The sequence below is a fragment of the Mesocricetus auratus genome, unplaced genomic scaffold (genome assembly GCF_017639785.1).
Source record: "Mesocricetus auratus isolate SY011 unplaced genomic scaffold, BCM_Maur_2.0 Super-Scaffold_100014, whole genome shotgun sequence".
Classification (NCBI taxonomy): domain Eukaryota; kingdom Metazoa; phylum Chordata; class Mammalia; order Rodentia; family Cricetidae; genus Mesocricetus; species Mesocricetus auratus.
This window is the reverse complement of record NW_024429197.1, coordinates 23465733-23480810: the sequence shown is the minus strand read 5'-3', so window position 1 is coordinate 23480810 and position 15078 is coordinate 23465733. Positions and strand designations below refer to the sequence as shown.

Genomic DNA, 15078 nt, shown 5'->3' with positions numbered 1-15078 from the left:
GAGGTTCCAGAAGTGTGCGTCCAGGTTTCCACCAGAGCTGACTAGGCACTGATGCTAGGCCTCCAGGCTAACTCTTGGCAGCTGCTTCTCTACCCTGTTTCTCTCCACTCCCCTCTGAGGCCAGGGCCCCCATTCATTTGTCTCGTTAAGAAGCCTATAGAAACACATTTGTCCGCTCTGCGCTTCACTGCTCTGGTCGTCAATTCTCCGGGGGCACCCGCCCTGCCTTCTGCAGCAGCCCTGTCTGTGTCTGGCTGCTTGCCCCTAGTGAGAAGTCTTGGAAGTTCAGTCCAAGCCTGGCCAGGGTGGGGAGAGATTCAAAAGTGAGTGTAATTTAACAGCAGGCTGGGAGGCAGACCCTGACCCCTGCAGCCGGCTCACCACGGCTCCTGACTGCTCTATGGCTCTTGGCCTGACATAGTGCTCAAGGAGCACCTGGAGGGCCACCCTTGGCAGAGGCTTCTTCACCTGGTTTCCACCTCCAAGCACCTGCTTAGTCTCTATGACTAAAATTACTAAGGAACCAGCAGGAACATTCCTGGATCTACCCTAAAACAATTCCACCTCACTCCTCCTGATTCCGATAGAGGTCAGGCCTGCTCCAACTCTTTTTTCTTATTCACCACCTCCTCCAGGGCCTGAGCTGGAAATGTCTAAACTCCCAAGACTCCCAGCCTGCCAGGGCAGACAGACCTAGGGCAAAGTGCCACCACAGCATGTTATGGAGTGCAGAGGACCAGGGCATGCCCCACGCTGCTATAGGAAATAGTGACAGCTGAGTCAGAGCTGGTCAGAGTAGGGGAAATGCCTCACCCCCCAACTCTTTGTTTTTGGAGACAGAGTGTCATGTAGCCCAGGCTCGTCTTCAATTTCCTACATAGCCCAGAAAATCTAGAACTCCTAATCCTCCTGCCTCCACACCTCAAAAGTACTAGGATTACAGGCCTGTGTTACCACACCTGACAGGGAAAGAGTGTTTCAAGCAGAGGAAACAAAGAATGAAGAAAGCCTGGACACAGAGAGCTATGTGCGGCTGAGAGGAGAGAGCATGGCAGGTTCCGGTGAGAGGCACTGAAGGGTAGGTCAGCACACAGTAAGATGCTAACCCTGAGCCTAAAGGCAGCGGGAGAAGGGAAGCTGGAGGGGAGTTCAAACTGAGCACCTTGACGCAACCCGAGTCTGGCTACGGAATACAGAACGGGTTAGGAGGGCAGGGCTGGAGGCAGGGAAGACAGCAGAAGGCTGATACAGGCCCGGCAGAAGCTGAAGGAGGCTTGGCAGAAGGTGGTGGGGAAAGTAAGTGGATGCATTCCAAAGACACTCAGAAGGCAGAGGCCACAGAACTCGGAGATGGATTACATGTGCGATAACAGGGCGGGAGGGAGAGAGGGAGAGCAGGAGGGAGGGAGGGCAGGAGGGAGGGAGAGGGCAGGAGCTGGGAGGTTCCTGACTTGGTGACCAGGTGGGTGGTAATGCCAGTCATAGAGAGAAAACTGGAGGCAAACAGGAGGGTGGGGCCGAGGGATGCAGGCTGGGGCGTGCTGGGTGAGAGGCAGGAAGGAGAAGCTATTCTCCTAGGCCACACTTTCTCAACTCAGTATGTCCTCCCCAGCTGTTCGGGGCCCTGAGACTATCTGAGGATGGTGGGAAGAAGAGTGACAACAGTTCTTCGATATCCAAGGGCCACTAACTACACCAGGCCGGTGCTCTCTGTCTTGTCAACCTAGGGTGTGACTGCTACTCCAGTCTGTCCCTGTAGCTCCAAGTTCTCACTCGTCAGCACCAGTGAAGCCTGAGAACCACCCATCCCCCTCCCTGAAGTCCTCCACCTGACTACTCCTCTGGACCCCTAGCACCCTGGCTACTCTCCAAAGGACTAGGAACTCTCCCTCCCATTCTACCCTACCCAGGACAAAGGGAGGGGTGCTCCAGGGCCACCCCCTTCTATGACTGGCTCCTGAATTATTAATGAGCATTAAGAGAGACAGCCCTGGTGGAATAAGGCTCTTGTCTAGAGACCTGGAGAGGATAGAGGGATCCCCATGGCCTGCTATCCTGGGGCCTGACCCCTGGACTGCCTCTGTGTTCAGGACAGGCTGGGAATAGCCCCTTCCCCCCAAGGGACCTCAGTTCCGACCTTGCCCCTCCCCCCAACCTGCGGATTGGCTAAGCCTGTCCTGTGCTCCGCCTCCCACCAGTAACCAAGCAGTGGTAACCATGGTGACAGGGCGGGCTATGGCCAGTCTTGTGCCAGGCAGGGGGAAGGGCAGCAGCAGGGAAGAGACCAAAGTTCAAAGTTGGACTTGGGTAGGGGACAAATTGTGCCCCAGCACACAAACACTCGTTTTATTCCCCACTCCCCCTCTCCTCCATACAAGCCATGTAACAACCTTCCCCATTTTCCAGGGACTGCAGGCCTAGCTCAGGGAAGGATGGCCTTTGCCTTGAAGGTTCCCAGGGAAAGGAAAGGATCCAGGTAAGTCAGCTTGAGCACTCCCTGGACCTGTGGATACATCTGGGACTGTACTCATGCTTCCTTCTATAGGGGCCTTCCACAGAGGTCTGCAACGTGGACAAAGCACATGCCACACAATTCACACAAAGATCACACAAATCCAAGACGTTGCTCCCCGATTCCATAAAATACTTAGACATGCACGGCTCTGCAGAGCCCAAAGGATATCCAGGTGCTCCACGGGAAGGAGGAGGAAGCAGGTACTCCTTAGAGGAGCTTTCCAAGTGGGGTCTCTAGGACAGAAGGACTAGAGGTAGCTCTCTGGTCAACCTGTTTCTTTTTCCTAGGATCCAGTCCTGTATTCCATCCTAGAGACCTCCTAGAAGGTACGTCACTTTCTATCCTGGTCTATCAGTATGAGGAGGAGTCAGACTTACTGTCACCATGAGCACCTGCCATCAAACCAAGCATCACCAGTGCAGGCACAAGGGGCACCATCATCCTCCCTGGGGTTGGCTCTGGGGCCATCCAGGGTTCTAACTCCACAGTCAGCCACAGCCCAAGACAATCCACCTGTAAGGGAGAGAAGGGCAGAGCCAATTAGCTGGTATCCACTTGTGTCCTTACTACCCATGCTGCCTCCCGGCCCCTACTCATCCTCACTGCCCATTCAGAGCTGACTTTGGCAGTCCCAGATTGGACTGTACAATGGCTACCCAAGCTCCTTCGCTGAGGGTCAACCCATCCTACAGAAAGAGTGCAATGCAGAGGCCCTCAGGGCATTCTCTAAACCCCAGGAAGAGGAACACAGTATAGACGGAGATGTGCACTAAGTTCTCCATCAACATAGAGCTAGTTAGAAACCAGCACAGGGGCAGTCCATTCCAGATATTGAGTTTCCAACTGACACCATTAAGGGATGGGAACAGGGAAATGGAGTCAAAGACACACACAGGTTGGGACTCAAAAACAAGACAGAGGCAGGAACAGTAAGCAGCTAGGTAGAGTTGTATAGTCCAGGGCCATCCCAGACCATGGGGCATCCTGACGCTCTTCCTTGGGAAGCAAGGGGCCAGACCCTAACATACTCAGCACAGGTCCCAGAACACAGACTCAGCAGCAGTTGGTTCCACATTATCAAAGGCTCACAGCCAAAGCCAAAACCCGTCAGGGCTCGCCAGGATTGCTCTCTACAAGTTACAGATGCCCTGCCTGGCCACCCTCAACCAACCCAATTCCCATGGCACCTTCCTACCCCAAAGACCATCTGTAAGGAGGCTTCAGTGGCAGAGAACTGGAATGCTAGACCCTAAGATTCAACATCCATGCTTCCTCCCTCTTCCCTTGCTCCAGGTGTGCAATGCAGATGAGGGATGGCTGTGTTTGGAGCCAGCTGAAACCTTCAAGAGCCTGCTCGCTCACTCACTCTCCTGTCAACATGCTTCTTCCTCTCTGCAGCCACCCGTTAAAGACTTCCAGTGGCTACACTGTGTACTGGAGACACCTAACCCCAGGGGTGAGCTTCAAAGGTCTCTTTTCCATGTTCCTTGCCTGGGGACTTCATGTGACATGTAGCGGTGCCCACACTGCCACATACAGGGCACTGGCACATGGCCACGCCTCCACAGCGGCCACACCTTGGGGCCCCACAGTGCTAAGAGAATTGAAGTTGAGAGGACAGGGGAACGGAAGGGATGGAGCACAAACGTGGTTCTGCTCCTTCCTGGAACTTGAACCCTTATTTGAACTTAGCACAGTCAAAGATCATGAGGTGAATGAATAAGCAGCAGGTGAGCAAAGGTGGAGGGAGCAGGTGGCCCTGGGACGTGAGGTGGGTGCTAGAGACACGGGGAAGGGAGATGTTTCCTGTCCTGGGAGCTCACTCGAGCCGAAGACATAGGCAGACGTCATAAAGCTAAAGGACATGGTGTGCTGTCCAGAACTACTTATTCCAGGCTGTGGGCTCTGCTGAGTGATCACAGAGCTGAGGAGGTTCAGCCTACAATGAGGCCACACTCTGCCATGTCTGGATGGGGGTCCTATTTGGTTAAGGCCCTACCTGGGCTTGCTCATCACAGCACCATGGTTATCTCAGTGGGGCCATCAAGACATCAGGTGGTGAACTGCCTGACCAGGTTGCAATGGGGACATGGTTCTCAGACAGGACTCTAGCTTTGGTACAGATAGCCAGGGTACTATTCAGAGGTGTGTCACAACATAGGTCAGACAGCGTGGCCTAGGCAGGTCTCGTGGGAAAGACATCACAAAGTCAGAGAGCTTAACTTCCATGCTCAACAATTCCAGGCACAGCTGGGCGTTGGTGGCACACGCCTTTAATCCCAGCACTCGGGAGGCAGAGGCAGGCGGATCTCTGTGAGTTCGAGGCCAGCCTGGTCTACAGAGCGAATTCCAGGACAGCCTCCAAAGCCACAGAGAAACCCTGTCTCGAAAAACCAAAAAAAACCAAAACAAAACAATTCCAGGCACATACTCCCCACCCCCCAATGCAGCAGATGCCATATGGACTCAATCTTCAGTACAAGTATCCCGGGGGCACATCTCCCCAGTATGGACATAAAGAAATGAAACAGAATAGATGTTACAAGGTACAAAACTGCACAGCACAGTCGTTTCAGGACAGAACTCCGCAGTACAATTGCAGAGCCTCAATCCCCTATAGCTGCCTTGGGACAGCAATCACAGCATGGCTAACTCCCAGGTGCAGACATCCTGTGGGTGTACACAGCGGCTATAGACATCTGTGGGTATAGCTGCCTGATAAGGACATCACAGGGATGTAACTACTCAGCACACTGTCACAGAGGTATAACTCTGCTACACATGGGGGTAGAGGTGTCAATATTAAATAAAGGGGAACAAGGCTCCACTCAATAAAGCCTTCATAGTGTCTCACTCCCAGAACAGGTGAGTGAAATTCTGGCCTCTGAACCCAATCCTCAGTGTAGCAAAGGCCAGTCAGTGGCTCTTACTTGGGGATTCAAGTGTGTTCAGAACATTTTGTTCAGCTCCACAGTGTAGGAAGAAGGGAGAAGCATTGAAAGTAGGGGCCTGAGCGATAGCTCAGAGTTAAGGGCACTGGCTTCCAGAAGACTCGATTCCCAGCACCCATATGGCAGTTCACAACTGTCTGTAACTTCACTTCCAAGGATCAAAGGTCCTCCTCTGGCCTCTATGGGAACCAGACACACACAGGTTTTACAGACATACGTGTAAGCAAAACACTCATACAGAGAAAAATGTTAAAACTTTTTCTTTCTTAAGTTGAAAACATAGATATTCCCTCCCAAGAGAGCTGCTCCCAGTGATTCCCAGACACAGGGACACAGAAGAGTCTAAATGCCAGGAGACCCCAGGGACATACATAAACATGGGCACCATCTCAGGGAACCACTTTGGCAACCAATGTCTTCCAAGCCAGGGTCCCTCCCTCTCAGCAGCTCCTGGTGTGAGCACATTGCTCCCACTCCTGAACTCTGGGCACAGTGCCTGCCCCTGGTGTCAGGCAGTCCAGGCTGCTCCCAGCTCCCAGGGCCTCTCCCTCATCAGAAGAGAGGTGAGCAGCTCTGAGTCCCAGGCCTGGGCTTGAGTCTAGATGCTGGCTGTGCCCACACCCTGGTCCCCAGGCCCCCTGCAGAACAAGTTTGCCTTGCTGGACTGCCACGGACCTTGTGCACCCACCTAAGACGGCAGTTCTCAGAAGAGACGCCCACTCCACCAACACGGATGGGTGAGCCCAAGCCTTGGACAATTCAGATAAAATCAAGGCCCAGACACTTGGGTGCTCAAGCTCATCTCTGAATTACACTGTGGGCCATTGGTTCTACCAAACTGACATACTTGGCCAGGAAAACAATTATGTGGCATATGATATTATTATAGGATATAATTGAGTGTAATTTTTCTACATTCAGAATGGCTTTGATATATCTTTTTTCTTTGCTACACCACTGTAAAGCTGCCAACTGCCCTTTCTTAGGAAGAAATGTCCTTTATTCTCAAATTTTGTCCTTGGTGCTAAAATGTCCTTTCTTGTATGAAGTGATGGGGACAGCAGATAGCAGTTGTTTTTTATATAATGTCCTTACTTGGCAAAATAAAAAACTTCTAACACCCTGTCTGGACCCAAGCACTTTTGGAAACTGAACTGTGTATGAAACCAAAGAGCCTGGGAATCGCTGCTCTGAGGAAAAAGGGACCAGCGGGCACAACATCAAGCCACAGGACTCACGTATGTGTATCATGGAAAATTCGTGTCATTTCCATGAGGTCCACCCTAACCATCCCTGCCAGGGCCAAAGAGGGCCCCCAAGAGACCATGTGACGCCAGGACCGAGGGGTTCCTGGATGGAAAACAGCTGGGATCATTCTCAAGGCCCCCTCATGAATATGCAAACACAGATTGATTTGTTTCCCGTGGGCATGAGTTACTATTCACAAATATTAATTAGTCTCCAAATACCACCTGTTCCTCTGGCCTGCCCCACTGCTCCTCTTCAGGCCACGACCCTGGCTCCCAGGAAACTGGAGACCAAACATGGGTATGGGCAGAAGGAGCATCCTGGGCTCCAGGGTGTGCTCGCCAAGGAGAGGCCAAGGCTTAAGCAACAAGATGCATGCTGGGCGGGGAGAGCCAAGAGCTGTTCATCTTTTAACCTGTGGCGGCAGCTAACCGAGCCCTTTTGTCATGTCCTGGACAGTTTACCGTGTGGTACTGCTGCAGCAGCCGCGGAGGCGGAAACAGGCCTTGTCACACTTGGGAAGGGAAAGCCTACATGTTTCCAACTCTCACCAAACCAACCACTGGATTATGAACAGAATAAATCACAGCCTCAGACTCGACCCTGGCCCAGAGGAGCTGGCTGCCAGGAAGGAGCCTGAGACGGCCTTACCTCCTCCAGCCAGGAGGCCAGAGTCCGTGTGAACAGCCAGGAACAACATTTCCTACCACTCTAGTATTGGGGATCCTCTAGCTACACTGAGGCCCCTTTTATAATCCTTAGCTTTTGACTCTCTAGGGAGTCAAAGGAGAAGCCAGGGGTGTCAAAATTTCCGAGAGTGGCAGCCAAGAACCTAACAGGGGCCTAGTTAAGAAACAAAAACTAAACAAAAATCAAAAAGGGCCAACATAGGTCCCTCTACAGCCACAACCCATAAGTCTTTAGATCTTTTCTTGGGGGTGTGAGGTGGGACCCATCAGATTAATATTCACCAACTCTGCTGCCTTGGGGCCTCTGTACCCAGTGTTGTCTCTACTGCAAAAGATGCCTTTCTCTTGCCCCAGATACTCACTCTGCTTCAGAACTGAGTTCAAGTGATCCACTATGTAAATCTTCCCCCAAATTACGCTCCCTACAATTCCAGGTTGTCCAGTTCAGTGAAACCACAAGAGTTGATACAAACCAGTGATTCTCAATCCAGGGTACCCTGCCCAGGACATGTGATAATTTTTGATTGTCCTAACAATTTTTGATTGTTAGGACTGGGGGTGGAGGTAGGGGTTACTAGCATCTAATGGGAAGAAACCTGGGATACTGTGAGATATCTTACAACATCAGGCTAGCCCCACAAAAAAGGGATCACCTTGTCTAAAAAGTTTACAGTACCAAGCCTCAGAATCCAGTCCCCCTTGGACTCGCTAACACCTTCAACCAAAGGCAGTCCCTGACATTCATATCAGTATCTCTTTCTACCCCCAAATTAGTTCAGCTTCCAGAAGCTGGGGGGGGAGGGCGTTGCCCTGTACACACCCTGTCTCCATCCTCCAGACATGTTATTTACATGTGCTCTCCCCAGAGCAGAAAGGGCTCCTTTTTCAGGGCCTCTTCTGGCAAGACTGGGCTTTTAGGCAGAGCAGACGATCACTTGAGGATGACAGAAGGAAGCAACAGTACCCTCATACACATCTCCCTACCTGGCCTTTCCCACCTGAGCCCTCCCCTGGGCCCCTCTGCATAACCTCACTGCCCATCTCACCAAGTGAGTATTCATGGCATCCTTGCTCCTCTCCATCTAGGCCAGACCCATTTCTCTTTTTTAAATTTTTATTTTTTTGTTACAATTGCAGGTGTGGTTATGTGGAGGTCAGAGGTCAACTTTGTGGCATCAATTCTCTGCTTCCACTTTTACCACCGGGTTCTGGGAATCGAACTCAGGCTGTCAGGAAGCAAACACATCTATCTTCCTGCTGAGCCACCTCACTGGCTCCAGATCAATCTGCCTTGGCCTCTTTGTTTAATCATCCATCTCGACCTGTTTGGAGAACAGGGTGATGAACATGAGGCCAAGAAGCTTCCAGAGAAAGGCCCACCAAGCTCACGGACAACTTGTCACCCAGGTCAACAAGTCCTTGAAGGCCCTTTCCTCATTCCAAACATCTAACTTGTCAGAAGTTTGACTTTCCCCCTCTTCCATCCCAACTACCCTTCACCCCTCCAAGGGCTTCCTGCAGTAAGTCACCCCCTTTCAGTCCATCCTGTACACAAGCCAATGGTGCCTTCAGCTCGCAAAGTGCACATCCGGGAACTGAAGACATGGCTCAGCAGTTAAGAGTGTTCACTACCCACACGGGAGCTCACAACAATCTGTATGGGCTCTGACCCCTCTTCTGCCTCCACAAGTGCCAGGCACACACGTGTGTGGTGTGTATACACAACACACATGTAGGCAAACACACCCGAGTAATAAAGATAAACAATGCTTTTTTAAAGCACAAATCTAACCATGCCCGTCGTGTGCGCTGTCTGCTGTTCTAGCTCACGGGAGGCACTAGCCAGTATTCCGCGGATGAAGGGACAACAAGATGAATGGATGGACGCTGTCAGTTTAGGAGCCTTCGGTGCCTCTGAAGCACCCTTAAGAGGAAGCTTACAGCCTTCAGTTTCACATCCCAGCCCACCATGTCAACTCCCAACTAGACACCTGGCCTTATTCTCTACAGCCCCAGCCCACAGCCCCGAGTGCCCGGTTCCTTCTAGGTAATCGACGGTGGATAGGCAGTCTTTTTTCCCTACAGAAACAGCGACTGGAGAAGCACGCAGACCCTGCTGCCATCCAGAAGCCTATGTCACATCCACAGCAGCTAATGAGCTGTAAATCATTCCCCACCCACCTCCATCCTCCACACTAGCCAGACATGTCCCCTCCCTCATGTCCCACACTCAATCCTTCGCCATGGCCTGTCTACTCCGCCTCCTTAAATAACACTCAAATCCCTTCTCTTCCTCATACCACCACTTTCTATCATCGCTCAACACTGGATATCCCCTCCACAACTCATGTAAAGTCTCACATGAAAATCGAAACCAATCTCTCTGAGTTCGAGGCCAGCCTGGTCTACAGAGGGGTTCCAGGACAGGCTCCAAAGTTACACAGAGAAACCCTGTCTCGAAAGAAACCCAAGAAGAAAAAGCAAATCCAGACCATCCCGTTGGTGCCCAGCCCCCCAGCCATACATTGGGGCACACTCACCGGTCTTACTTGCTTACACCAGTCACTCTTGCTGGGCAGTCAGCACTGAGGGCAGGGCACCAGGGCCTCCGCTCCTTCCTGGACAGAGAGGAAAAGGTGAGAAGACATCAAGAACTTCATCAAGACAAATTATAAATTGACACAGACAGACTTTTGAAACTCACTATTTATGCAGGGAAAAGAAAAGCAGGTTACAGATCTGCGGGTGTAGGACGATCCCGTTTAGTAAAAATACCCAACTGTTACTTCACTGCATTTGCCTGATGCTTCCTGAGCACCTACTATGTGCCTGCCCATCTGTCTACTTCCCTATGCCCATGAGCAACACAGGCCAAGTCTCTAACCATGGCATGGAATCTGGGCCTCAGCCTCACAGTGACCCTGGAGAAGGGCATTCACCCCACCCTACCACTCGGGCCGCACCTGCTGGGTTCTCCCCTCACTACCAGCCACAAGCCCATTCTCTTCCGATCTCCAAGTGTGCCGTTTTCTCCTGTCTCCCAGCCTTGCCCATGATGCGTGTTACCGCCTAAAACGGGCTACCTATATGCTTCTGACCAGTTACCACTCAGACTTCAGATCCAACAGCACTTCTCAAGTAAGCTTACCATGACATGGCCAACTACATGCCTGGACTTTGCCTCGAAGCAGTGACCACAAACGTATTTATGTACTTACATGACTCCGCGTCACTATAATAAGCTCAGTAAACACATGGGGCACACCTGCCTGGCTCAACTTACTATGCCCAGTGCCCAGCAGGAACCCAGCACACAGTAGGTGCTCAGTCAACACATGGTGAGGACGTGAGTTCACAGGAAACAGCCCAGTCAAGACATGCTCCAGCACATACACCAGCCTTCAAAGACGCTTCAGGAACAATATTTATTTTTGACTTTCTGCTTCTCTATAATTTTTAAAATGAAGGTGTGCCCCTGGATGCCTCCTCCGCTGGCACACACAGCGCGTCAGAGCCCTGCCCCTTCCTTCTAAAACCATTACTGAGCTCTCTCTAGCATGCGAATGGTCTGGGGGGAGGGGGCAGGGTTTAGTCACGCCCACATCACCTCATTACTCCATCAGCTACCCTGCTGGTGCCCACTTGAAGCGTGCTGCAAGCCCACTTAGGGCTCCTTCTGGGCCTCACCCCACACTCACAGCCATGTTCATCCTAGTCCTGCCACTGCACCTCTTCCCCAAACAGGAAACTGGGGGAGCTGGTACATCCTACCGACCGAGGCCCGACGTTCCCCACATCCACAGACTAACCTCCACGCCAGGGAATCGTCCTCACTTTAACTTCTTTTGGATTAATTTGATGTGTATGAGTGCTTTGCCTGTGTGTATGTATATATGTGTACCATCTGTGCACACGTATGGTACCCAAATTCAGAAGAGGGCATCAGACTCCTGGAACTGGAGTTATAGATGGTTGTGAGCCACCGTGTGGGTGCTAGGAACCAAACCCAGGACAGCTGCAAGAGCAGCCAATGCTCTTAACTGCTAAGTCACCTCTCTAGCCCTTTGTCCTTACTTTAGACTTGTCAGTCACCTTTGGAAAGTTAGGGAGTCTTCTTCGGGAAAAAGCCACTGACTCACCCAAGGTTTCACCAGACCCACCCACCCTGGCCAGATCAGAACCAAAGGCTCTGGTCCTCAGGATGTCAGTATGTGCTCTTACCCCCGTCCACTACATTTCTCCACAACATTTCTCCACAGCATTCCCAGTGGCCGCTGCTTCAGGCTGCCAAGCAGGTCTGGCCAGAGAAACCGGCTTCCGTGTTGCAAACTCAAAGGCCCGTTTGTCTGGAGATGCCCGCCCAGCCTCACAATGCCTGACATGCGGCTGTTAGCTCCACCGTTGCTCAGGAACCCAGGCAGAGGGGTAGTGTTCAAAGCAATGGTGTCACACCCAAGGCCATGCCAGCAGCACTGGGCCTCCTGTCTGATGGCTGGGACGGGCCCTATCTAAAGTAGAATCCATATCTGAAGAAAGGCATATATCCAAAACGGCCATGAAGTAGGTCTCAGAAACACAGGACGCCGAGGCTGCCAAGACTCCCCCAAGGAACACAAAACAGTCCAAGGCAGTATTCTAGAACAGTACTCTGGATCACACCAGTCCAGGATCAAAAAGCCCCAACACAGCCTATCAAGTCACCATCAGATAAACCACCAACAGCCCTCAGAATCACTCCAGACACACAAGGAGACAAAACCTAGACCAGTCGGGATGGCCAGGTACCCAGAGAACAAACTGGCATTGATACCTAGAAGGCAGACTGGATAGCTGCTCAGTCAGGGCCTAATTGGATAGGATTTCAGTGAGGGTTCACCCTGGGCACAATACCCAGAAGGGTCTCAGACCAGGCTTCGGGAACAGCCGTGACCAAGATCACGTAGAAGGCCCTTGCACCATCCTGGCTGGCCTGGCCCCAGCAGGGCTCTGCGTCACCTGCCAGGCCGAAGCCCGGCCCACCAGTGGGACCAGGAGGAGCAAGTAGAAGCCCAGGGCACAGGCACAGATTGAAGCAACCTCCGGGCAGCCCTGGGGCAGCACCACAAACAGCCCCCAGAAGCGACAGACAGTGCACAGCCAAGGAAATAAACGCAGAGTTCTCAGACCCAAAGGCCCAGTGCATCTGCTGCATCTGGGCCTCGGAGGCAAAAGCAAAACAAAGACTTTTGGGAGAAGTGGGACACTAAACCAGAGATTGCCCTTTCTCAGAATCCCCTCCTATCCACTTGAAGAGCTCTCTCCTCCGGGGCCCCTTCTCGGTCTTCTCAGGCCTACCTGCACCCTGAAGGTCAAATACACTGGTGCAACACAGTTGTGTCAGTGAAGATGAGGCTGGGGGACAAGATGCCCCCGCCTGGTTGAGCATCCCACCTGTAAAGGCACAGCTTGGAGCAGCAGCTACTGCAGGCAGGTGCCTCTGCCTGGACAGTACACGTTTCCAAAGACAACTCTGTGACGTGGTGCTTCTCATGAAGGAGTGTATTTTCACCACTTTTACCAATGATGTTAAAACAACTGCAACCACCAAGGGATGATACAACATGTGAGGCCCTGTCCCAAACGCATTGTGTTTATCTTTAATCCCCTAACAACCCTATGAGGCATGGTGTTTATCATACTCATTTGAGAAATGGGGTCCAGAGGTGGTTAGCAAATTGTTCAAGGTCAAGTCAAACTCCAGTTCATAATCAAAGTCAGCCTTTGGCTACTGCTGACAGCTGTCTTCCCTGAGAACACAGCTCCTGGCTCCACTGTAATTCCTGATGTCCTCTGGCTTATACTCGAGCTTCACGTTAAAGCCCTTCTCTAAAACCCAAGTGCCTCGCAGACAGCACATGAGGCCTGAGTTCACCATTTATCTGGTTTGGCCTTTCCTCCCCAGGTCCCTAGCTCAGGCCTTCGGTGAAGCCTGGCCCTTCCTCTTCCTCCCCTCCCCTCCCACAAACCACCCTGTCCTACCAAATGTGCTTTCTCCCTGCCAAGCTGCCTTTCTCTCTCCTGACTCTCTGCTCGCAGCATCTCCTTGCTAGGAAACCTGCCTCCACCCAGAACTTTTCGTAGCCCAGAACCATCTTCCAGTGAAGAAATCTGACTGTAGCATGACCCACAGGCTCCACCCAAACTTAAGTCATGGATGTCTGGGCTTTCAAAAGTCCTGGGTACCTCAAAGAACATCCGGGGCTCTGTGAGCTGCTGCTGTATCTCTCAACACACCACAAGTGATAACATCTCCCAATCTTTACTCAGACTTTCTAATTTTTTTAATTAACTAATTAATTCTGCAGCGCTGGGAACTGAGTCCAGGGCCTCAGGCATGCTAGGTCAGGGCTCTCCTGCGGCATTATCTATCTCCAGTACTGCTCGTATCGTTTTAATTTTTTCCCCCTTCATCTGCAGCACCCTTTCTCTTTTTCAACTGGCAAACTCCTACTGACCCGTCTAAGCCCACTTCAGAGAGCCCTTTCTCAGTCTCCTCTGAGAATCATCCCACCCTGTCTGTACCTGCAACTCTCCGGTCTCACAGGGACTCCTCCAATCGTCTAACCTCAGCTTGGAACGGCAGTTGCTCTATGTGGCTAACGCGCCCACCTCAGCAGCTGCTAAGAGACAAGCTTCCTTTTCTGCACAGCTGTTAGTCCCACAGGAAGCCAGACTGCCAGGCCAAAAGTGCCTAACCCTGTGCCTGGCATACAGTCAGCAATCAATAATAGGCTACTGACTCCCTTTTGCATTCCCACGAAGTGACTGCCACTGCTGACTTGCACAGCCAGCCACACGGTTCTCTTGGCTTCTCGAAGCAGCCTGGGGCCCACCTACACTTGACTACCAGTCCCATTCTGCGGGAACTAAAGCTGAGGCCTCCGTGCTGTACAAGCTGGAGCATACAAGTTGTTTAGGTCTGGGGGCTCCCTCTCCCACTGAGGACCTCAGAGTGACTCCCAGTGCAGGTGGCCGGGAGAAGTACAGAGGAAGCACAACCCAGCAGGGACAGCAGCTTGCTGCACATCAAAACAATTCCCAGGGAAGGGTGTTCGGCCAGTGTACCCTTGCTGCAGCCCACCGTGCCTCCCAGCAAACCGCTTCCCCAGCACCCAGAACTATGGAAAAGAACTCCTCTTCCCATGGCCCTAAACGCAGGAGGCTGGCCAGGGGGCGTGGTGGGGGTGTCCCCAGCTGCAGGAGAAGGGAATCACTAGAACTGTCCTCACGAAAGAAGGGAGGAGTAACTCAAGGAAAACAAAACCATGAAGAAACTCAACTAGAACGCATAAGGAAGGCCGGAGACTGAGAGTGCAGGTGCACAGGTGTGCGTGTGCGTGTGCGTGTGCGTGTGTGTGTGTGTGCAAGCACAGCAGGCTTCTGCAGGGGGCTCCTTGCAGGGACGCTGAAGTGCACCGGAAGAATGGAGGGTGGGCTGAGGGTGAAGGAGGGGCCTAGGGTGTGTGGCCTGAGCCCTGGCTGAGAACGAAGGGTGTTCCTGAGCAGTCGTTGAAGCCCTAGGCAGATTCATACCTTCAGTAAACACAGGGATTTTCACACTCCCCGAAGCAAGAGTTCATAAGGAGCCACACAGAACCCCTCAGATTTCCTGCCAGACCTCTCCTCTGGATCCTAT

At 52.2% G+C, this 15078-nt stretch overlaps 1 protein-coding gene and 1 long non-coding RNA gene across 20 annotated transcripts in view; one reads left to right on the top strand and one right to left on the bottom strand.

Annotated features, from left to right (window-relative positions):
• The window catches only part of Ptprf (protein tyrosine phosphatase receptor type F), an 84070-nt gene that overhangs the window by 67520 nt on the left and 1472 nt on the right, over positions 1–15078 (bottom strand). For 18 of the 19 annotated variants that reach the window (XM_040756809.1, XM_040756814.1, XM_040756820.1 and 15 more), the window contains exons 2-3: positions 9944–10021; positions 2893–3028 (exon numbers count right to left, since the gene is read on the bottom strand). In XM_040756809.1, coding sequence (XP_040612743.1) covers positions 2893–2983 — 91 coding nt within the window. In that variant the 5' untranslated portion in view covers positions 2984–3028; positions 9944–10021. Of the gene's footprint in view, positions 1–2892; positions 3029–9943; positions 10022–15078 lie in introns of those variants that run through there. The other variant, XM_040756826.1, reaches the window with a different exon arrangement.
• Positions 2233–4370, top strand: LOC121143968. Its single transcript, XR_005881293.1, has 4 exons — positions 2233–2307; positions 2407–2476; positions 2803–2841; positions 3809–4370. It is a non-coding gene; the product is annotated as an uncharacterized LOC121143968 (long non-coding RNA).